This window comes from Nerophis lumbriciformis, linkage group LG11 (assembly GCF_033978685.3).
Source record: "Nerophis lumbriciformis linkage group LG11, RoL_Nlum_v2.1, whole genome shotgun sequence".
Classification (NCBI taxonomy): Eukaryota; Metazoa; Chordata; class Actinopteri; order Syngnathiformes; family Syngnathidae; genus Nerophis; species Nerophis lumbriciformis.
In genome coordinates this window covers 5,276,775-5,301,018 of record NC_084558.2, presented here as the reverse complement: position 1 = coordinate 5,301,018, position 24,244 = coordinate 5,276,775, and the positions used below count along the sequence as shown (strand labels likewise).

The 24,244-nt window shown below is 40.2% G+C and overlaps 1 protein-coding gene across 2 annotated transcripts; it reads left to right on the top strand.

Moving 5' to 3' along the window:
* The first annotated feature begins 2,269 nt into the window (after positions 1-2,269).
* telo2 (TEL2, telomere maintenance 2, homolog (S. cerevisiae)) lies at positions 2,270-23,790 on the top strand. Of its 2 annotated transcripts, none has more exons than XM_061967623.1 (21): positions 2,270-2,417; positions 4,106-4,478; positions 4,545-4,822; positions 4,891-4,959; positions 6,033-6,180; positions 7,883-7,985; positions 8,055-8,123; positions 8,183-8,324; positions 8,401-8,537; positions 13,782-13,858; positions 13,930-14,028; positions 14,649-14,737; positions 14,812-14,903; positions 20,128-20,244; positions 20,321-20,392; positions 20,477-20,635; positions 20,712-20,803; positions 20,883-20,982; positions 21,083-21,147; positions 23,163-23,278; positions 23,556-23,790. In XM_061967623.1, exons 2-21 carry the CDS (start codon positions 4,138-4,140, stop codon positions 23,675-23,677), a joined length of 2,487 nt encoding a protein of 828 aa, XP_061823607.1. In that variant the 5' UTR covers positions 2,270-2,417; positions 4,106-4,137; the 3' UTR covers positions 23,678-23,790. The 2 variants fall into 2 exon arrangements, with proteins under 2 accessions (XP_061823607.1, XP_061823608.1); XM_061967624.1 differs by having other exon boundaries at positions 2,313-2,417; positions 4,109-4,478.
* The last annotated feature ends 454 nt before the right edge of the window (positions 23,791-24,244 follow it).

Here is a 24,244-nt window from a genome sequence, read left to right as displayed (position 1 = left end):
GAGAAAATAAAGAAATACAATATTTATTCAATATTCAAAAGTTTGTCTAAGTCTATTTGAACTCACAATTTGTAGCACCCATTCAACGCCGTTTCGCCCCTCATAGTCGGCTGATTCGAGTGGAAGTGGAGGGCATTTCCCCATTTCATCGCCGACATCGTCTCACACAATGTAGTTTCAAATCAAATCAAATCAACTTTATTTATAGAGCACATTTAAAATTTACCACAGGGGTAGCCAAAGTGCTGTACAATGAACAGGTTAAAAGATAAAACGAGTACCGAGCAAACACAACACAACACAAACAGAACACGATAAAAAAATAAATAATTAAAATAGAATTAATAAAAACATAAAAACAGGATCACAGCAGGTGTATTATGGGGCGCCATTGCAGGATGGATATCACTCAGTGTTAAAAGCCATGGAATAAAAGTATGTTTTTAAGAGAGATTTAAAAACAGGAAGAGAGGAGGCTTGTCTAACACTCAGGGGTAGGTCGTTCCAGAGCTTGGGAGCAGCAACGGCGAAAGCTCTGTCACCTCTAAGCTTCAGCCTTGTGTCAGGGACCGTCAACAGCAGCTGATCGGCTGATCTTAAGGATCGGGTGGGGCAGTAAGGCTGAAGGAGGTCGGAGAGATAGGTTGGCGCGAGGTATAGACATTTAAAAACAAATAAAAGGAGTTTAAAATGTAAATGTAAAGTTTCTCTTTAAATATCCTCCTTGAAAATGGCCTTGCAAATATATATATCTGCCACCTAATCAACATGTTGCTCTCCATCTTTGTGAGTACCGGTGAGTTTTCTGTGGCTTTCTATGGCTCCGGTGCCACTTCCTGTTTTCTCAACTTGTGATTGGATACTCACTTGGGACTCCAACAACTGGTGTCTGATTGGCTATGGCAATTACCTATCAACTGTATGTGCCGGTTCACTTACAGTGCACAGACATTGTTGATTCTGAAGGCAGATTTGGTAAAGCATGGCAACATCAGCTAGCTGAATTCTGATTGGATAAAAACTCTAACCTAAAAACAACAGCACTTGAAGGAGCATAATATGACATGAAGAGAATATTAATTATTTTAGATATTTAGGGAAAGTACATTAAAAATTAGTAGTATTTTTAATTATTATGATGATTTCAGATGAGAATCAGCACCTCCAAGTCCGAGTCCATGGTTCTCGCCCGGAAAAGGGTGGAGTGCCATCTCCGGGTTGGGGAGGAGATCTTGCCCCAAGTGGAGGAGTTCAAGTACCTCGGAGTCTTGTTCACGAGTGAGGGAAGAGTGGATCGTGAGATCGACAGGCGGATCGGTGCGGCGTCTTCAGTAATGCGGACGCTGTATCGATCCGTTGTGGTGAAGAAGGAGCTGAGCCGGAAGGCAAAGCTCTCAATTTACCGGTCGATCTACGTTCCCATCCTCACCTATGGTCATGAGATTTGGGTTATGACCGAAAGGACAAGATCACGGGTACAAGCGGCCGAAATGAGTTTCCTCCGCCGGGTGGCGGGGCTCTCCCTTAGAGATAGGGTGAGAAGCTCTGTCATCCGGGGGGAGCTCAAAGTAAAGCCGCTGCTCCTCCACATCGAGAGGAGCCAGATGAGGTGGTTCGGGCATCTGGTCAGGATGCCACCCGAGCGCCTCCCTAAGGAGGTGTTTAGGGCATGTCCGACCTGTAGGAGGCCACGAGGAAGACCCAGGACACGTTGGGAAGACTATGTCTCCCGGCTGGCCTGGGAACGCCTCGGGATCCCCCGGGAGGAGCTGGACGAAGTGGCTGGGGAGAGGGAAGTCTGGGCTTCCCTGCTTAGGCTGCTGCCCCCGCGACCCGACCTCGGATAAGCGGAAGAAGATGGATGGATGGATGGATGATGATTTCTGGTTATGTTAGGCCAGCAGAGAAGGCTTTGCTGACGGCACACCACTGATTAAACTATTCTCCGCAAAAAATGCAGAAAGAAATTTTCCAATTTCAAATCAGGCTGCAATGACTCACCTTGCGATAGGTGGCGGTAAAGTGCGGCTTCCGGATTAAAAACAGAAGAAGAAGCCGGTCCACAGAAGCAGATAGCCATTGTACAAATAACCAATACAAATACATTGCATTTATGTACAGAAATAACACTTTCAAATCAACTCGAATAAACTTTTTCCCGCAAAAGAATGCAGCAGATGTGTTATACATATTTCAAAATCCAGAGTTGCGATAGAACGCGGTAATGTGCCACCACCAGCATTCTACGGCGGGGGTGCGTTATCCGGCACAACACCGGTCCACGAAAGCGGAACCATTCTTTTCTCCCTTTTGCTAACACGGAGTTATTTTGACGGCGCACCTGGCTGCGGTTCAACGCGGCGAGACATGTCTTTATCGGTTAAATTATTGTTGAAACACAGTTCTTAACTTAAAAAGTAAGACTTTTGACGTATCTATCTTTATTTATTTGTAAAAGAAAATGCTATTTTTTTTGTTTGCGTTGTTAAACAAGGTTGTCAATTCAATGGGTAGCCAGCCTGTAGGCTACTAGCTAGCATCTATTTAAGTGTAACATAAGATGGATGGATAATTAGTAGTAATGGTATAGTATGTAGTAGATACAGTAATCTATAGATATTTTTATTAAAACATTGTATTTAGTTTTATATTGTGTGCCTCTGAAACGTCATTGCGAAATGACGTTTCAGATATCCTCCTGTCCACTGATTCTGGTAAATATGTTGTCCTGGTGCTTTTAGATCTGTCTGCTGCGTTCGACACCGTCGACCACGCCACCTTAATCACTCGTCTTGAGAACTGTGTGGGCATTAAGGGCGTCGCCCTCAACTGGTTCCGGTCGTACCTAACCGACAGGAGTTTTTGTGTAAAAGTAGACAGTTTTATGTCGTCCACAGCTCCTTTACCACATGGGGTCCCCCAGGGCTCAATCCTTGCCCCAATTTTATTTGCGCTTTACCTTCTCCCCCCTTGGTTCTATTTTTAGGAAGTACAGTATTGCATTTCATTTTTATGCCGATGATTGCCAGATTTATTTTCCCATGGCACAAAATAACACGGTTCAACGTCTTATTGACTGCCTGCACGACATCAAAGTCTGGCTTTCAGCTAACTTCCTGAGCCTAAATGAAGATAAAACAGAAGTTATGTTGTTCGGTCCAAGTCGCTCTCCCTCCCCCAACGTTGACCTCGGCACTCTGACCCCGTATCTCAGCGACTCTGTCACAAACCTGGGGGTAAAGTTTGACTCAGATTTTAAATTCGAAAAACAAATCAGCAGCGTCGTTCAAAAAAGCTTTTATCAATTACGCCAAATAGTGAAAGTGAAACCGCTTCTATCAAGACATGATCTTGAGAAATTAATCCACGCTTTTATCTCGACTCGTCTTGATTATTGTAATGCCCTGTATGTAGGCATTAGCCAGGCCTCCCTCGCCCGCCTGCAGCTCGTGCAGAACTCTGCTGCTCGTCTGCTAACACAGACCCGCAGACGTGAGCACATCACCCCTATTTTAGCGTCCCTTCACTGGCTCCCTGTGCGTTACCGAATACATTTTAAACTCCTTTTATTTGTTTTTAAATGTCTAAACAACCTCGCGCCAACCTATCTCTCCGACCTCCTTCAGCCTTACTGCCCCACCCGATCCTTAAGATCAGCCGATCAGCTGCTGTTGACGGTCCCTGACACAAGGCTGAAGCTTAGAGGTGACAGAGCTTTCGCCGTTGCTGCTCCCAAGCTCTGGAACAACCTACCCCTGAGTGTTAGACAAGCCTCCTCTCTTCCTGTTTTTAAATCTCTCTTAAAAACATACTTTTATTCCATGGCTTTTAACACTGAGTGATATCCATCCTGCAATGGCGCCCCATAATACACCTGCTGTGATCCTGTTTTTATGTTTTTATTAATTCTATTTTAATTATTTATTTTTTATCATGTTCTGTTTGTGTTGTGTTGTGTTTGCTCGGTACTCGTTTTATCTTTTAACCTGCTCATTGTACAGCACTTTGGCTACCCCTGTGGTAAATTTTAAATGTGCTCTATAAATAAAGTTGATTTGATTTGATTTGATTTGATGCTAACTTTCTCTAATTGTCTTTTATTTAGTAGCAGTGTCTAATGTGAGGCTGTGAGTAGAGATGGCGTTTCCTATCCTGACAAATGACGTTCGTCTGGAAGTGTCCCAGTGTATCAGGAGCCTTTCTTCCTCATCCCCTAAACAAGATGCCATCAGTGCTCTTCAAACAATCCACTCCTATTTGGATGAAGGACCACTGAGTCCAACCACTTCCCCCCAGAGGACAGAGTTCAGGAAGTCTCACTTCACTCGCACCCTTCAGTTCCTGGTACACAACATTCAGGCCGACTGGTTTCACAGCCTCACGGCTGCACAGCGCTCCGAATTATGGGATAGCCTCTTCCTCCGTGGTCCTCCTGAACAAGCTCTCATGGTACTGATGGAGGGAATCGGAGGGCTAAGGTACGAGATACATAGAAGAAAGCATGCTGAGCATTTAGTCTATTAACATATGCTGCGTTTTTGCAGGCTTGGCTCAAATCTGGACCACTTGATTAACATCATGGAGAGATTCCTTCAAAGTGGTCTAATGGCTGATCTGTTGTGGTCCTACTGCCTGGAAACTGGACCCTCTGACTCCCCGCAGCTCAGAGAGGCTCTCCTAGCGCGAATAGCGGCACTGCCGGACCTCATTGCCAATAAACTGCGTCACAAGAACAAACCCGCCTTTCTTCCTCAGCAGTACTATCCTCTACTGGCTGCGGCCATGCTCACTGCCTTGGAGCGCACATGCAAGGCACTCAAAGGTGACGCATGGCATTTGTAGAATATAACGATATTTCTTATTGTTAATCTGTCTTTTGGTCTTTAACAGATGGCACAAGCTGTTCCTTGGTATTTGTGTCTCAAACTCTTGGGAAACTATGTGCTCAGGGACATAGTGGTAAGTAAATATACAGGACCTATGAAGCTTTAGATATAGTCTCCTAATTGTTCCGTACATATCATCTACTCAAGTCATATATACTGTATTAATCCGTGACCCAAATATAACAATACTAACACCTAGAAAGTCTTAAAAAGACATGTTGTCTTACATTCAGGGACTAGACATTTATGCAAGACAAGACGACAGAGCATTTCTTCCGGTCACACTTAAACACGACAACCACGTCGCAGAGAGCCGAGGAGTTATGATGCTAATTTTTAAATAATAGTAATATAATACCCATTTTTATTGCAATGTACTTGGATTTTGTTCCTGATTTTCCCTCCCAATATTTGGATGTCTAATAATCAGGTCAATGCAGTATTTAGTTATGTCAATAAGGAGAAAATGTACAAGCAGTGCCTCAATTTAAAAAAACATATCTTACTGTGATGTCGGGCTGTTGCAAAGTAGAATAATTAACATACAGTTGCCCTCGCCACATGGCGCTTCAATTATTGGTGCTTCACTATATGGCGTATATTTCTTTATTTTCTTAAAGCATATTACATTCTTTTTTGGTATAAATTGAGCATTTCAAGCATAAAAATGGCTAAACAAAATATCAATATTACAGTAGTATTGGCCACTAGAGGAGACCAAACCAATCAGAGCATGCTGTTTAGTATCATGGCTACTAGGCAGCATTACTATATTGATTTAAAGGAGTGTACAGCTAAATGGAGGGTGTTATTACGTGTCTAGAGGGCTCTAATAATGTTGAAAAACGTATTTAGAAAGTCGTAAACCTATTTTTAATGCTCTAGATTTGAAAATATTTGATTTATCATGAATGATTCCTACTTTGCTGAAATTTGATTACTGCGTTCCAGAACCCATTAACAGCAACAAACGAGGAACGACTGTATTAGATTCATTATGCCAAAATATCTGCTTTAACATGTTTTTAATGCCATCATTTTCTATACAGCTCTTCTTTATGTGTACCTAATTTAAAGCCCAAAGCGTGTTTACTATAGTTCCACCATAAATGTTCCCAATAACTGATTTAGTTTACTTCCTTGTAGGTTTGATGCTGGCAGTGATGTGCCCTCGAATGTCCGCCCTCACGCGCACAGACATGGTGTGGCAGAGGGTTTGCTGGAAGCTTTTGGAAAACGTTCCGCAGCGATGGATGGAGAGTGTGCTCACCGGGCTGTTGCAGGCTGTTCGTGGGTGAGGATGCTGGCATAGCTTTAGTGCTTTATCATCATGCTTCTCTAATTACCAAATTATTATGAATATGAGAGGGCTCAGAATGTAAGACAGACCCTCTTTTTTAATGCCAGTTTTTGTGAAAATAAACTTAAAAAAAAAAACTGGGTTCCGACCGGTCCCGGAAAAAAAGTGGCACATGGTGGTTGTAACTTCAGGTATTTTGTATGTTACGTATCATTATCACTGGAGGACTAGGCTAAACATGTTACACACTGAGAGCAAGCTAGGAGCTGGCATGTTAATTAATAGTTAAGCTAGTTTGAAACAACACCAAGAAATTAGTGCTCAGTAAAGTTTGGGAAGTCTCGATGGAACAGTGAAAAGTAAGCAGCTATTAACAATAAATTAACAAGTAGATTAATAAGAGTAGAGAGATGTTAATATAACAGCAACTGTTGGCGTGTCAGCATTGTCAGAGTCAGTACAAGGAGGTGGCGTCAATACCAAGGGTATTATCAGTATGTGATCAATACTAGAGTGATTAGGTAGTTTACATTTTTTATAAATGCCGAGAATAAGTCGGTGGACACAGGAGGACTTTGAGCGCAAAAATGATTTCAGTGAGTGGTAGATTAGACAAATGTCTGTAATCAAAGAAAATAAATAACTAGTTTTGATATTGTTACATTGTCAATAGCACTTACAATACATTTATTGAAAACTGTACAGTTTATACATGTGGTCTGTATTGGTATCGGCCGATCTCACTCGGGGATGATCAGCATAAAACCCTAATGTGAACATCCCTAATAACTGTTTCATAGATAAATTATAGCCATTGACTGCACATCGGATGTGTGAATAATAAAGATAGAGACATTTTGGATAAATGCAGGTTACAACTGTAGAAAAAGAGCACTTCCAATGAATGAGGGGTACAGTGTGTATGTATTATTGTACGACAAGAGAACTTGTCCCTGTAGACGCTGAAAAGTCCTGCTAAATATTGTAATAATTCATTGAAAGAGTAGGAGCTCTAAATGGAAACATGTATGTTTTCAATATGTGTGCAATAAATAACAATTAGTAGATTGCAATTTTTAAAAAGTACATCATATTTCTTAGCTGACAGACAGTTGTTTTTATGACTCTGCTTCATTGATCACCATAATAAGGGATAGGAATCTTACAACTGATGATTCACTTCCAATTCTTGGGGTGACAATTTGGTTAAGAATCGATTCTCGATTCAAAGCGATACTCGATTTTAACAATGTTGATTGTAATAAAACCTTTTTTTAAAACAGGTTACAGGTTACAAAAGGGTCTCTTCGCTGCTGATGTATGATGTATGCGCATTAAGTAAGCGCAGAGATGGCCTAAAAACGTCTTTTTAAATTTGGATTCTTAAAAATTCTTTCTTCAGCAACTCTAATGAGTTTTCAAAAAATCTGCATCATAATTCCTCCTCTTTCTTGCTGACTTACCCAACCTTTGAGACACTTTTTTTTAACCAGCTACTGGTGTGTGTGAGTGACAGGAAGAAAGGCTCTGACTTGTTTGGGGAGTGAAGTCATTTGGTGCCACCCGTTGGTTTGGATGTATAGATCCCTAGACTCTGAATAGAAATCTACCTCCTTTTAGATTTTTTCAGAGGGAAAATATTAAGTTTTATATTTGTGTCAGTATGATATTAACTTGTGTTCTTTTTTCCCCCCAGGCCGGATGCTTTGGGTAGAATCATAGGGAATCTTGTGTTAACCAATAAAACGGCCCAATTTGTCATTACACATAAACTGCTCCTACTACAATACAAATATGAAGTAAGTTGTTACATTTAGTTTTGTTTGTAAATCAAATATGATGAAGCATTTATTCTTTTTTTCACCTAGACTCGCACGTTGAGGGTTTTACTTGGTTACCTGGCTGCAGACAAGGACAGAAGACTGCTGTTAATCCAAGTGAGTAGTATTAGCATATCAAGTTGTAGTGTGATTCTAGTAGTGTGTGTGTGTATTAGGTGTTGCGGTCTGTATCCCAAGCGTGGGCCAATCCCAGCGCGGTGAAACACACACCTTTGGAGCAGCAGCTGTACGTCAGCAAGACGCTGCTGCTGTGCGTCCGTCTGCTGGATGACGCTGAGCTGCAGGAGTTACGCTCAGGTACCACTGCTCCCTCTCCCATCCTTTTTGGGGCATTATACCGCAGTCGCTAATGGTGTGTTTTTTCATGTTGCAGAGCTGCTGCAGTGCATGCTGGGAGGCATGCAGAGCCACCTGGATAGCAATGTGGTGCGTGTCAGGCACATGGGCATGGTGGTGGGGGAGTGTCTGAGCTCCCGCATGAACATTAACGGAACCAAGCTCACGTTTGAGGTCAGTGTTTAACGGCACAAAAAAATCTTGAAACACACTTTCTAAACAATTATCTATCCATCAGGGGCGAAGGTAGACGCCAAAGTAGAATAGATGTGAAACTGAACAATTCCCATAGACGCACTTTATTATACTATATATACCGTATTTTCCGCACTATAAGGCGCACCGGATTATTAGCCGCACCTTCAATGAATGGCATATTTCATAACTTTGTCCACCAATAAGCCGCCCCGGACTATAAGCCGCGCCTACGCTGCGCTAAAGGGAATGTCAAAAAAACAGTCAGATAGGTCAGTCAAACTTTAATAATATATTAAAAACCAGCGTTCTAACAACTCTGTTCACTCCCAAAATGTACGCAAATGTGCAATCACAAACATAGTAAAATTCAAAATAGTGCAGAGCAATAGCAACATAATGTTGCTCGAACGTTAATGTCACAACACACAAAATAAACATAGCGCTCACTTTCTGAAGTTATTCTTCATTCGTAAATCCTTCGTCTTCGGTGTCCGAAGTGAAAAGTTGGGCAAATTTACGATCCACTGGCAGATGTTGGCGTCGTCTGGCGCTGCCTCCTCGTCTTAGTGAAGGTGTGTTCGCCTTCTGTCATCCACTGTTCCCACGCAGTTAGCAGTCTAGCTTCGAATGCCCTGTTGACACCAATATCTAGCGGCTGGAGGTCTTTTGTCAATCCACCCGGAATGACGGCGAGTATTGAATTAAGCGCGTAAGCGTGTCTCTTAATGTGCTGTTATGAGCTAGCAAATATAACAACTACACTACCCAGCATGCAACGATAGTTACGAGCATGCGCGGTAGCCCTGAGAAGCGTTGTTGTATGCTGGGAGTTAGAATGTGGTTATGAGCACGCTGTGAGTAAACGTTGAGAACTCAGTTAACACGCCTCGTCTGCATTATTTATAATTAGACAGACAACACACTTAATAGGAGCCATTTTGGGGTCTTTACATAAACACACAAATGGAAATGAAACGTCACATATCCCAGCATGCACCGCGCGCTTCTTCTACGGGGAAAAAAGATGGCGGCTGTTTACCGTAGTTGCGAGACCTAAACTTTATGAAAATGAATCTTAATATTTATCCATATATAAAGCGCACCGGGTTATAAGGCGCACTGTCAGCTTTTGAGAAAATGTGTGGTTTTTAGGTGCGCCTTATAGTGCGGAAAATACGGTATATATTATATTATACGCACTTTATTTTATATTATTGCCATTATATATTGGGACGGCGTGGTGAGGTTGGGAGAGTGGCCGTGTCAGCAACCTGAGGGTTCCTGGTTCGATCCCCACTTTCTACCAAGCTCATCATGTCCGTTGTGTCCTTGAGCAAGACACTTCACCCTTGCTCCTGATGGGTCGTGGTTAGGGCCTTGCATGACAGCTCCCGCCATCTGTGTGTGAATGGGTGAATGTGAAAATAGTGTCAAAGCGCTTTGAGTACCTTGAAGGTAGAAAAGCGCTATACAAGTATAACCCATTTATCATTTATATGTTAGCTTTATCTATGGCTGTTGTTTCGATTGCCGCACTTCCGTACTTGCAACCACTCCAGTTAATAAGCCTGGTGTATACTGTTGCGTCGTATAACTTGCGTAAGCCACGCCGTCCTGCTCCTCCCCCTGCGTACTCTCCCGCAGGCCCTGACGTGCACCTCCCAAAAATCCTAGCTTCGCGTCAACGGTAACGTGGAATGCAGAGCTGTGATTGGTCAGCTTTTGCCGAGGAGGGTCCCTGAACACAGAGAGCTGTCGTTGTGCTTGAAATGCAAAAATTATTATGTGATAAAGCAACAGTGATTGAACATTTTCATGCATACTGATATTGTGTACTTAATATCTCGATGCGCTCTAAAAAAATAATTACTGAATGTGTCGTTTTTCTACTTCAATCAATCAATCAATCAATCAATCTTTATTTATATAGCCCTAAATCACAAGTGTCTCAAAGGGCTGCACAAGCCACAACGACATCCTCGGTACAAAGCCCACATACGGGCAAGGAAAAACTCACCCCAGTGGGACGTCGATGTGAATGACTATGAGAAACCTTGGAGAGGACCGCATATGTGGGTAACCCCCCCCCTCTAGGGGAGACCGAAAGCAATGGATGTCGAGTGGGTCTGACATAATATTGTGAGAGTCCAGTCCATAGTGGATCCAACATAATAGTAAGAGTCCAGTCCATAGTGGGGCCAGCAGGACACCATCCCGAGCGGAGACGGGTCAGCAGCGCAGAGATGTTCCCAGCCGATGCACAGGCGAGCGGTCCACCCCGGGTCCCGACTCTGGACAGCCAGCACTTCATCCATGGCCACCGGACCTGTGCCCCCCCCCCCCCTCAAGGAAAAGGGGAGCAGAGGAGAAAAGAAAAGAAACGGCAGATCAACTGGTCTAACAGGGGGGCTATTTAAAGGCTAGAGTATACAAATGAGTTTTAAGATGGGACTTAAATGCTTCTACTGAGGTAGCATCTCTAATTGTTACCGGGAGGGCATTCCATAGTACTGGAGCCCGAATAGAAAACGCTCTATAGCCCGCAGACTTTTTTTGGGCTCTGGGAATCACTAATAAGCCGGAGTTCTTTGATTTCTTGCCGGGACATATGGTACAATGCAATCGACAAGATTGGACGGAGCTAGACCGTGTAGTATTTTATACGTAAGTAGTAAAACCTTAAAGTCACTTCTTAAGTGCACAGGAAGCCAGTGCAGGTGAGCCAGTATAGGCGTAATATGATCAAACTTTCTTGTTCTTGTCAAAAGTCTAGCAGCCGCATTTTGTACCAACTGTAATTTTTTAATGCTAGACATAGGGAGACCCGAAAATAATACGTTACAGTAGTCGAGACGAGACGTAACGAACGCATGAATAATGATCTCAGCGTCGCTAGTGGATAAAATAGAACGAATTTTAGCGATATTACGGAGATGAAAGAAGGCCGTTTTAGTAACACTCTTAATGTGTGATTCAAAGGAGAGAGTTGGGTCGAAGATAATACCCAGATTCTTTACTGATTCGCCTTGTGTAATTGTTTGGTTGTCAAATGTTAAGGTGGTATTATTAAATAAATGTCGGTGTTTAGCAGGACCGATAATCAGCATTTCCGTTTTCTTGGCGTTGAGTTGCAAGAAGTTAGCGGACATCCATTGTTTAATTTCATTAAGACACGCCTCCAGCTGACTACAATCCGGCGTGTTGGTCAGCTTTAGGGGCATGTAGAGTTGGGTGTCATCAGCATAGCAATGAAAGCTAACACCGTATTTGCGTATGATGTCGCCTAGCGGCAGCATGTAAATACTAAAGAGTGCAGGGCCAAGAACCGAACCCTGAGGAACTCCGCACGTTACCTTAACATAGTCCGAGGTCACATTATTATGGGAGACGCATTGCATCCTGTCAGTAAGATAAGAGTTAAACCACGACAAAGCTAAGTCTGACATACCAATACGTGTTTTGATACGCTCTAATAAAATATTATGATCGACGGTATCGAAAGCAGCGCTAAGATCAAGAAGCAGCAACATAGATGACGCATCAGAATCCATCGTTAGCAGTAGATCATTAGTCATTTTTGCGAGGGCTGTCTCCGTAGAGTGATTTGCACTTATTGTGTTGTTGGGTCCAAAAAAAGTTACATAAAGAACGACACGCTTTTGAACTTTTATTGCCAATCTTGTGCAATAACAGGTTCAATTCTGACACATATTCTTTCTCGTGCAGACACGTCTTTTTCTTTCACCCACACAACACTTCCTTATTCTCCGTCAGTCATCTTTCAGGCACGGTATGTTCGCTAACATGTGAACTCTGAACATCAACTACACCTGAACATAAATATTAACACCAGCATGTCAGTACAATAGTATAACAGTTTTGTTTATTTTAAAATACTTAATTATGTCTTGTCCCATGTCCCGAACAGCCGAATGAATAGCATTGCATATTCGCCCGTCTTCTGTCGCGGCTCATTCAGGAGTTGCACAGCCCATATTCACAAATGTCTTTCTCTCTGGTTTTTTGAGTAAAGCATCCATTTAAAGTAGACTTAGACTTACAATTAGACTTAGACATACTTTAAAGATCCACAAAGGAAATTGTTTTTACACTGTAGCTCAGTTACAAAGGATGGAAAATAATAAACGCTCACAAGGGCACAAAAAGAGTGTGAAAAGTAAAAAGTAGACCTAAAATGTACCATAATATATAACAATATAGAATATAACATATAGTATATACAGTATACAGTATATACATATAATATATATGTATATATACATACATATACAGTACATACATATACATATATAACAATTACCATTTATAAAGATTACATTAAATATAATAAGACTATGTCTCCCGGCTGGCCTGGGAACACCTCAGGATCCCCCGGGAAAAGCTGGACGAAGTGGCTGGGGAGAGGGAAGTCTGGGCTTCCCTGCTTAGGCTGCTGCCCCCGCGACCCGACCTCGGATAAGCGGAAGAAGATGGATGGATGGATGGATGGACATTAAATATAATAGCTGCAGCAAAAAAAGGGCAGCATAAAAGTAAAGAATAGACAAAATATAGGTCAATACAACTGAAAATATACATTATAAACAAACAAGTAAACTGATGTTTCTGAATAATTAGATCCGGTGCCAACAAAGATGTTGATTTTTATTGCATTTTTTATTGCTCACTCTTCACAAGAAGGTAAATATCAAGTCAAGGACAGCTGCGTGTGCTTATTCTGGAGACATTGCCCCTTAGTGTTTTCGAAGGAGAATCACAAGTCAAGCGCCAGCCCCTGCGTAAGCGCTATAAACGAATCAAGACACCGTTGGAGGGGACGCAAGCTATGTGACACGAGAGTACATGCCAGCCTTTAGTCCCTCCCCTTCCGCTGCGTAGCCAAAATGGTAATGACGAACGGTGCACACTCAGCATTTTAGGGTGTGTTTGTTGTAACTTGCAGGTGCTGATGCGCACTGCATTTTGTCGTACTCCTCAATGTGAGTGCACTCAAAATGTTAAGTGGAAGTGTGACAGTGCATTAATTGAAACACAGCCTTTATAACTGCAAAGTGGGACCAACTCCATATTTTGTCCCATTTCCACTTTTTGTTTGCTGAATGCTGCAATATTTTTGTCCATATCGTTGCGTTTGAACCTCCATTCTAACAATGTTTGGCCAATTCCAGATCATTCTGTTGAACACTTTCTTTGTTGTAGTATGAACCGGATGAGGAAACTCAAGAACTTCTTTCTCTTATGACTTATGACGAACCAGAGCTTGACTCTGAAGATGGGTAAATACATTTAGTTGTTTTAACAATGACAAATTGAGTTGTAAGGTGGTTATATTTAATGCTATCTGCAGGATCATCCCTCCTCAAGAGATCACAGCAAGCCCATCCACATCACAAAATATATCAGAAAAGGCGCCATTGGAAAATGATGCAGATTCTGAACTAGATAGGTAAATATTTAAACTACAATGTATAATTTGTATTTTAGTAATTTAACTACATTAAATGCCTTCTTAGTTTGACACACATGTTAAAGTTGCTTGTGGTTTTATACATACTTGCCAAACTTCAGACCTCAGAATTAGGGAAATATTTAAAAGGGAACACATATTACTCGCCATGTCTGAGACATGATGTCTCCTTCTTCTTCTCTCTTTTCTTCTTCTTCTGTTCTGATTGCCTCGCTTGACTCCGAGGTGTAACCGTTATTGTCTGGCCGGAGATGGCACCTGGTGAAGTTGGAAATTGTGAGAATAATTAATGGCCCCGGGAGATTTTTGCAAGGGGCATTGAAATTTGGAACTCTCCCGGGGAAACTTGAGAGGGTTGGCAAGTCTAAGTATAGTCTTATACTTTATTTGGAGTATTGCGATTATACATACCAACCAGCAGGTGGCCCCAAACACACTCACACCAGACAAGACATGGTGATCAATGAAGCAAAGGCATCAAACAGAACCAAGAAATATAATTTCCTTTTTTATTGCCATCAACCATTTGATTGAAAATAAGTCTTGAAAAGAAGAGTTTGTCCTATATTCAGAGTTTGTGTCTTTCATTGTTGTTGTAGCGATGACGAGCTGACCCCTTACGACATGTCGGCGGATAAGGAAATTAATAAAGTCTCGCCACCTCGCTACTTGCGAGACTGTCTGGAAAGTATGTTTCTACACTCTTTTGGTTTTCTCTTTGCTCATTATGTCCTGACATTGTCGTCTTCTTGTGCCATTCAGACATGATTTGCTCTGAGGAGCCGGAGCGCGTGGAGCTCAGCTTGCGGGTCACTGAGGGTCTGGTGAGAAAGAACGCCTTTGCAACCAAAGAGGTACACTGGCAACGTAAACGCAAGTAATCTCTTACAGTAGTTGTTCGCCTTGTTTTGCTTCACATTGTTTCATGACATGTAAACTTGGCTGAACCCCATTTAGCTTTGTGAGGGTTTTTTTTTGTAAAATACTCACTATGCACTTTATTACCAATCTTATGTTTACTAATTAATATAGTCAAATTTATTAGATTTCGCCTGAAATCTATAGTGTTGTATTTAAATAGCACAGCTAAAAAATATAGTACTGTACACTGGTCGCTAGGTGACAGTCACGTTGCATGGATGTAATGTGACGTATCGAAGGAATACAGTCTTTCGCTGCAGAAAACAACACACTGACCTCATTTGCGACTTTTTCCACCTCAAAGAAAAAGGCCAAAGCACTTGGATAAACAAATAAATAGTAGAGATTGGTTGGTTTAGTGAGGGCCAAGAGGACAATCAAACTCCAAATCGAATATATATATATATATATATATATATATATATATATATATATATATATATACACACATATATACTAGAGATGCGCGGATAGGCAATTATTTAATCCGCAACCGCATCACAAAAGTCGTCAACCATCCGCCAACCAACATTTTATCAAAACCACACCCGCCCGCACCCGCTCGTTGTTATATATCTAATATAGACGATGCAAGGCATTAGTGAGGTTATAAAGCTTTTGCCTGTTAAAGAAAGGAGACTGATCCAATGGAGCAGAGACATTCAATGCGTGCCATGCATTAATATATCTTGGCCACGCATTAGTGCCTAAGAGATATTAATGCGTGATAATATTATTATAATATTATTGTCATTTCCATTAAGAAAGTGTTGACTATTGTTGCCAATGCCCTCAGATCAGGAGTGCGTTCCTCACACTTTGTGTGCGCAGTTGCAGAAAGCAGAACGAGGCTTTTAAGAAGTTAAAAAAATGTTTTAGAAAGACTAGGCCTATATTTTCGTTAGGTAAAAAAAATGTTCTGAATTTATTTCAATGAATATTAACTTGTTAACGTTATAATGCTCAAATAGGGACGAGGGCGGGGTGCACAGTGAAGCAGTGAACAATTTCGCGACAAAGATGAACCTTTATTGATTGATCTGCAGCCATGACAAAATATCAGACAATCTCCATTGTCAACGACAGGCAGGAAAATAAAGATAAACACATAGCCTATGTTCTAGGCATAGGCATAGGCTCATACGTTTTTAAGTTGAAATAAGAAAATAAATAAAAAATGTGCCTCATAAGCCTTAGGCTGTCAATCACACGCACAAACTTAAATTATACAATAACATATGTATGTCATCTCTATTTAAACAAAAATAAATTAAATAAATAATAATAATAAATTACCTGCAACTTATTGGCCAAGGCAAATAGCTGAAGGGGGGGAATCAAACCCATCAGACTGCACTTTATCATCAAACTTGAATAATAATGAAAATAGACGGTCGCGACAAACAAAGCAGGCTAAGTAGCCTTACATTGTCGCCAATCGGAGATGCGCTTCACTTGAAAGCGAGGCCAAATAATTATTCACACATAGTAGTATATCTCGAATATAAAAAAAACACAATAAACAACGCAATTGCCTTAATTCCTTTGCATTGTAGTGCGCCCAAACAACACGTAACCATCAAAATTATTTAGCTGACCGAACTCAATATAGGTTAGACATGGGCTTATTTGGTATAGCCTATAGGTAACGTAGACTAATTCGTTTAACATATCCAACCGTATGTCTACTTACTTTTTTTTGTTAGCACTATGCAGGAATAAAATGGCATCTACAGTGCCAGGATTCATGCGAGAGCGCCTGGCCTCTAAAATGCGCCCTGCTGCGCTGAAGGAGCGCTCACTTGCGCCACTTGTTGCTGGGACGCGGTGCCTGATGAATAATTGACTGTTTCAAAGAGTGCTGCTCGTTTTTCGTATGTGGGTAACAACATTTAACTATGTATATATATTTCCGAATTGGTTCAACTGCCAACCGCCCGCATCTATTTAAAATCTATTTTTACCCGCCCGACCCGCGGTTTATCCGCGGTTGTGTCCGCAAACCGGGCATCTCTAATATATACACACACATATATGTATATGTATATATATATATATATATATATATATATATACCTATATATATATATATATATATATATATATATATATATATATATATATATATATACCGTATGTATATATATACACATATATATTAGGGCTGTGAATCTTTGGGTGTCCGACGATTCGATTCAAAATCGATTCTTGGGGTCACAATTCGATTCAAGATTGATTTTTTTTCAATTCAAAAGGATTCTCTTTTCATTCAATACATAGAATTTCAGCAGGATCGACCCCAGTCTGCTGACATGCAAGCAGAGTAGTAGATTTTTGTAAAAAGCTTTTATAATTGTAAAGGACAATGTTTTATCAACTGATTGCAATAATGTAAATTTGTTTTAACTATTAAATGAACCAAAAATATGACTTATTTTATCTTTGTGAAAATATTGGACACAGTGTGTTGTCAAGCTTATGAGATGCGATGCAAGTGTAAGCCACTGTGACACTTGTTCTTTTTTTTTCTTTTTTATAAATGTTTAATGATAATGTCAATGAGGGATTTTTAATCACTGCTATGTTGAAATCGTAACTAATATTGATACTGTAGTTGATAATATTCATTTTTGTTTCACTACTTTTGGATTGTTTTGTGTCGTGTTTGTGTCTCCTCTCAATTGCTCTGTTTATTGCAGTTCTGAATGTTGCTGGGTCGGGTTTGGTTTTGGAATTTGATTGCATTGTTATGGTATTGCTGTGTATTGTTTTGTTGGATTGATTAATTTTTTTTAAAAATAAAAAAAATAAAAAAATCGATTCTGAATCGCACAACAGGAGAATCGCGATTCGAATTCGAATCAATTTTTTTCACACCCCTATAATATATATATATTTATTTATTGATATTTTTTATATCAAAATAAAACACAAAGCAGTTTGGTTAATGAAGATGAAGTCTAATAAACAAGCTTTGTTCTTCTCCAATGCCTCCCTAGTGGTTCAGTGCAACAGTTTTCCCAACAACAAAAAAACCCGGAGTAATACCTCTCACATCGAATACACAATTGTCACAGCCTGCATTCAATTCGATGAGATGACAAAACATTTTAGCTAGTACTGATGTTATTTGAACACTGATGCCGTTTGCAGTTAAATAAAGGATGAGTGAGCGTCCCTGTCAACAAACTAAAAACTTTATAAAGAAGTTGTGACAACGTTCACGGCATATTGCCTGCTGCATGTTTCCTCACCTCATTAACTCTCAGTCACAGCAGCTGATGGACGTTATATTGAGAAAATAAAAGCAACATCAAATAGTTTTTCTCCTTCGCTGTATACTTTTAGTGTGGGGACAAGTGCTTCTGTCTCCAATATTGTCCACACCTTTCTCCATCTAAACACAGCAGTGCGCCCTTAAACACACGCTGGGAAGCGAGGTAAAATGACGTTAAACCAATAGCTTGACTCTGTTTACTCCAAGGGGAAATCTCCGGAGCAAAGTCTGTGTTGTTAGTCCGCCATGATTATCAAGCCAAACGATGCTAGTGCGCATGCGCCTGACTTCGTGTTGCCTAAAATGCATTAATAAATTATGTTTTTTCTGTAATTAAAAAATTAGACGGTATTACTAACCGTCTGGAATTTTACCGCAAATTGGTAAAAAGTCAGGGGTGATCAAGGCATGTTCTTGCCGCCGATGCTGGTCAATTTTTGAGAGCATTACGGCAAACAATGAAGGCGGACGGTTGCCGTGGTTAAATTCAAGCCCTGCTTCTATGTATCCATTGATATACTGATAAAGCATTCACAGCATAACGTTTATATGTTTACACTTGCAAAACATTTTTTGCTTACATTTTTTCATTTAAATGTGTCAAGGGAAGAAAGGTTTTTAAAAAACATGTGCAAAATGTAAAAAAGCAAGAAATGGAACATGGAGGGAATACAAATTTGGTGAATGAAATGTGTTGCTTAATATTGTTGAACTTAATAAAGGTTATTATTGCAGAGTTGTGAGTGTTGATAACTGAAATAGATGAAAGCAATAGAATACTATTTGTTGCCATTGCTTCAACACCCAAGTGTTCTAAAAATAAATGGCCACTCAACACAAAACGTGCAAACATGCACAATATAATAATACAAATATAATACAATTAAAAGACGACAAAGCCTGCGAAATACTATGCGCTTCGTGCACGTTAACAAAAAACTGATGGATACATATACCCTTCACCTCTTTGTGCTCATTTTCGTTTATGATTGTAATGCACACTGTTTCATAAGTCTACTGCATCAGACTACCACATTTAAAAAAAATAAGCAAACCAAAATCGAAGAACTAGAGATTTACCAATGTGTTTTTTTCAGGGCAGATACCGATTATTAGTAGTCAAGGAGGCCGATAACCAATATTTGGAGCTGATACTCATTTGCAGTAGAAGTTATTTAAACATGAATGGTATACGTCAGTAAACAGTTGGACAGGATTTAAGTTGTTGTATTTTTAACATTATCTTTGAAGAAACGTCAAACCAGTAGCGACATAATATTAATGCGGCACTAATGTTGTGGTTGATTTAGCACCAAACAACATCAGGGGATTTCACAAACACCGTTATTACGTGTGTCTAATTCTGCAGGTCGGAGGAGCATCAACATTTGCATTTCAAAATATAGGAAATTTGGGAAAATTTATAAAAATATGGGATTTCTCTACATCACAATCTCTCGCCATTTACTCAATGTTGTACAATTTTATAGCAGTTTATGGATTTAATACATTGTAAGGTTTCCTTTGGGAATCTGGAAATACTGCAAACATTTCGAGAAAAACATTTCTGGGCTCTTTCACGTAGCTTATACAGTAGGTGAGACACTTTGCAAGCTGTCTGATGTAATTTCTTCCTGGATGTTACAGATAGTATAACAATTCTGCCTCTTCTTCTTTAAGTCTCTGATTTGTCATTATATTTACATAAAGTTGGGAATGATGGAAGGTGAAGAGGGGCAGGCCTAAGACCTGCAGCGAAAAAAAGGCAACTCTGGGGCTGGTGCTTGAGCAGAGTTTATAATTATCTACTTCACTAATGATTTATTTTTTTAAATATCAGCATTTTTTGTCTAATCTCGTTTTATTTTATGTGTCCTCAGATCAGTGTCCAGCTAACCAAAGTCCTCCTCCACATGGAGGATAAATATAGCATAAATGGCTTTCTGGCGCTTAGACAGGCTATCATGGTGGCGCTCGTAGTCACTGACTGCATCCCGGTATGATCTCCCATTTTTCTCACAACATACAACATACAACACTCATTTCCAACTGATGTATTATCGTTGGTTGCAGGTGACCGAGTACCTCACTACAGAGTTTTACTCCTTAAACTACAGCCTTCGACAGCGACTGGACATCTTGGAGGTTTACAAAAAACATTAGTTCTAATTGGGTGATGGGCCATTGATGTCAAGATGGATCCATGAAGTTATGTCCTGTACTCCCCAGGTTCTTGCTGCAGCAGCTCAGGAGCTCTCTAAGCCAACCCCAGGCAACACCGATCCAACCGTAGCCACAGATTTGACTCCATATTCGGCTAAGAACACTGCGGCCTGGCAGCAGATTGTTGAGAAGCGCATTCAAGCAAAGACCAAGCGTATCAGTAAGGTAGTTCAAATAAACACACTCTGAATTTTTTGAATACCGGTAATATATATTTTTAATGCCTTAATGTCTACTTTAGGGAATCACCAAGCTTCCAGCTCAGGCCACACCCAACCGCTATTCACCGGTGGCTGGATATTTCTTTTTCCCTCTCCTCAGGAATTATGACAAGTGATTGAGACACACACACATTTATATATTTGAACTGGCAATAGAAAACATGTATGTGTTTTTATTGAATGTCTTGCAGGCCTCAGGTTACCTTTGACCTATTGGGGAATGACCACCTAGTATTGGGCAGGCTGATCCACACTTTGGGGCTCTTTATGCATCTGGCAGTGAACACTCCAGTACAGTCTTTTTGATGCATAATGTTGAAATAGCAGATTTTTTTTGCTAACCCAATAATAATAATTAATATTATTTTTGTTTTTCATTTTGCCCGTACAGATAGCTGCACAAATGGGTCATGCCCTGCTAGATTTTGTGTGGACGTTACGCTACCATGCTGACCAGTAAGTAATGTTAGGTAGGGTTCCCCACTTTAAAATACAGTTTCTCTGGCAGTGTATTATAATTTTAATATTAGGTGTTTAGGGCTTAAGAGTTCAAATGTATTTTACAATTAATTTACTATAATTAATACTAAGTACGTGTGCTGAAAAAAATCAGAATCGCGATTGTTACTCATGCCGATTCTAAAATGATTCATAATAAGAATAACGTTGTTTTTTTTCAGAATCATTTAAAAAAAAAAAGTATTTAGGCCATCTGCGCACTTACCCGCTGTGCGTATACGTTATACATCAGCAGGCAGTATGAGCTTTTGCAACCTGTAACCTATTTTGAAAGGTATTATTATCATGTTCATACCAAATATTATGTTGCGAGAATCGGTTTCAATTGAAAATGTATTTTAGTAAAGTAAATTTACTAAAAGTAATGCTAATAAGTAGGAGTACTGAAAAAAAATCCATTCGCATCCGAATGGTGATTCTTATTTCTTCCGATTCTGAAACGATTCATAAGTTCCAAAAATTGATAAGGATCAGTTTGAATCGTTTTAATCGTGTTAAATTGAGAGGTTTGAGTGTTTTTGAGAGTTCAAATTAGTCACCCCAAGAATTGGAATATAAAAATATATGAATGGTAATTGAACATATTGATAATTGTATTTACAGTGGGTACGGAAAGTATGTAACAGTTGTTATTTCACTGACTGCTATTTGTATGATTAATAATAGTTATAATGTACTGCTTTTGTATTTGTCTGTACTGCATATGATTTATTTAAATATTTTAAATACCGTATTTTTCGGCTCCGGTGCGACATATACCGTATTTTCCGCACTATAAGGCGCACCGGATTATTAGCCGCACCTTCAATGAATGGCATATTTCATAACTTTGTCCACCAATAAGCCGCCCCGGACTATAAGCCGCGCCTACGCTGCGCTAAAGGGAATGTCAAAAAAACAGTCAGATAGGTCAGTCAAACTTTAATAATATATTAAAAACCAGCGTTCTAACAACTCTGTTCACTCCCAAAATGTACGCAAATGTGCAATCACAAACATAGTAAAATTCAAAATAGTGCAGAGCAATAGCAACATAATGTTGCTCGAACGTTAATGTCACAACACACAAAATAAACATAGCGCTCACTTTCTGAAGTTATTCTTCATTCGTAAATCCTTCGTCTTCGGTGTCCGAAGTGAAAAGTTGGGCAAATTTACGATCCACTGGCAGATGTTGGCGTCGTCTGGCGCTGCCTCCTCGTCTTAGTGAAGGTGTGTTCGCCTTCTGTCATCCATTGTTCCCACGCAGTTAGCAGTCTAGCTTCGAATGCCCTGTTGACACCAATATCTAGCGGCTGGAGGTCTTTTGTCAATCCACCCGGAATGACGGCGAGTATTGAATTAAGCGCGTAAGCGTGTCTCTCAATGTGCTGTTATGAGCTAGCAAATATAACAACTACACTACCCAGCATGCAACGATAGTTACGAGCATGCGCGGTAGCCCTGAGAAGCGTTGTATGCTGGCAGTTAGAATGTGGTTATGAGCACGCTGTGAGTAAACGTTGAGAACTCAGTTAACACGCCTCGTCTGCATTATTTATAATTAGACAGACAACACACTTAATAGGAGCCATTTTGGGGTCTTTACATAAACACACAAATGGAAATGAAACGTCACATATCCCAGCATGCACCGCGCGCTTCTTCTACGGGGAAAAAAGATGGCGGCTGTTTACCGTAGTTGCGAGACCTAAACTTTATGAAAATGAATCTTAATATTTATCCATATATAAAGCGCACCGGGTTATAAGGCGCACTGTCAGCTTTTGAGAAAATTTGTGGTTTTTAGGTGCGCCTTATAGTGCGGAAAATACGGTACATGTTTTTTTCCTTTTTTATTATGCATTTTCGGCGGGTGCGACTTATATTCCGGTGCGACTTATACTCCGAAAAATACGGTAATAGTCATAGTTTACTTCAAACATGCTTTATTTATATTTTGTTTTTCCAAGGGTGGTAAGACGAGGCGTTCTCTTTGCTGTATGCTCCGTTTTTCTGGCCATGCCCAGTCAAAACCTTCTGGTGGACCTTGCAGATCAGCTATTTGAGACCAGATCTTGGCTGGCAGGTAAACAAAAAAAGGTTTCTAATTCAGTGAAACACACACTCATGGACAGAATACACACACAGCTGCACTGAGTGCTGGGAAGAGGACGAGGATCCAGGATGTCCTGTAATACGCAAGCATTGTCTATGACGTTATTGTTTTAACAGGCGATATTCATTTTTGCCCATCCTGCAGCTAAAAGTAGTTTAATAAAATAGTAACTATGAGTTGAATACATGTTTCCTGTTTAAAATGCAAGCAAAAAATGTGTCCTTTTTGTATGGTTCGCCATTCCCAGATGTGGCTGAGGGGGATCTGGATGCAGACTGCAGGAGTTTGGCTGTGCAGAGTTTGGTAGTGATGGATAAGAGCTTGAAGAAACAGTTGAAAACCCCACAAGTCCTCAGCATTGACTCTTGATCACAACTGAAAACTACACAAAGTGAAACTAAACACCCAGTTTTTAGAAGAACTGCATCATACCCAAGTGGTGTTCTGAATGTACATCATGAATACACAAGGTCAAATATGGATCAATTTGTCATTTTTATTGTGAAGTATTGTGTCGAGAGGGTATCCTGCATATAGTAGAGGTATATCCTTTTTGTCCGGCTCTTTCCTGCACCAGCAGATCTCACTATTATTGTTGTTTGTCTGCCAAGGACATCCTGTGAATATTTATGTACGTACATGTCTCGGAAAAAATACATTCTGCTTCATCCTCTGACATAAATGAAAAGTTTCACAGGTGAATGACTTCACTGATATTCAGTTTCGTTTTTAGGAAAATGCTTAATATGTGCAGACACAAGAGGAAGCATTTCAGAAATGAACAGGTCTAGCATAACAAGAATGATTTCACCTATATCAAACATGCTAAATAATGTTACACATTTTCAAATATTGCTGCCATCTGTTGTTTCAATTTAACTGCAATAGTATATTTTTTTAAGTAAAAATAAAATCCCGATATATTTCCCCTGAATT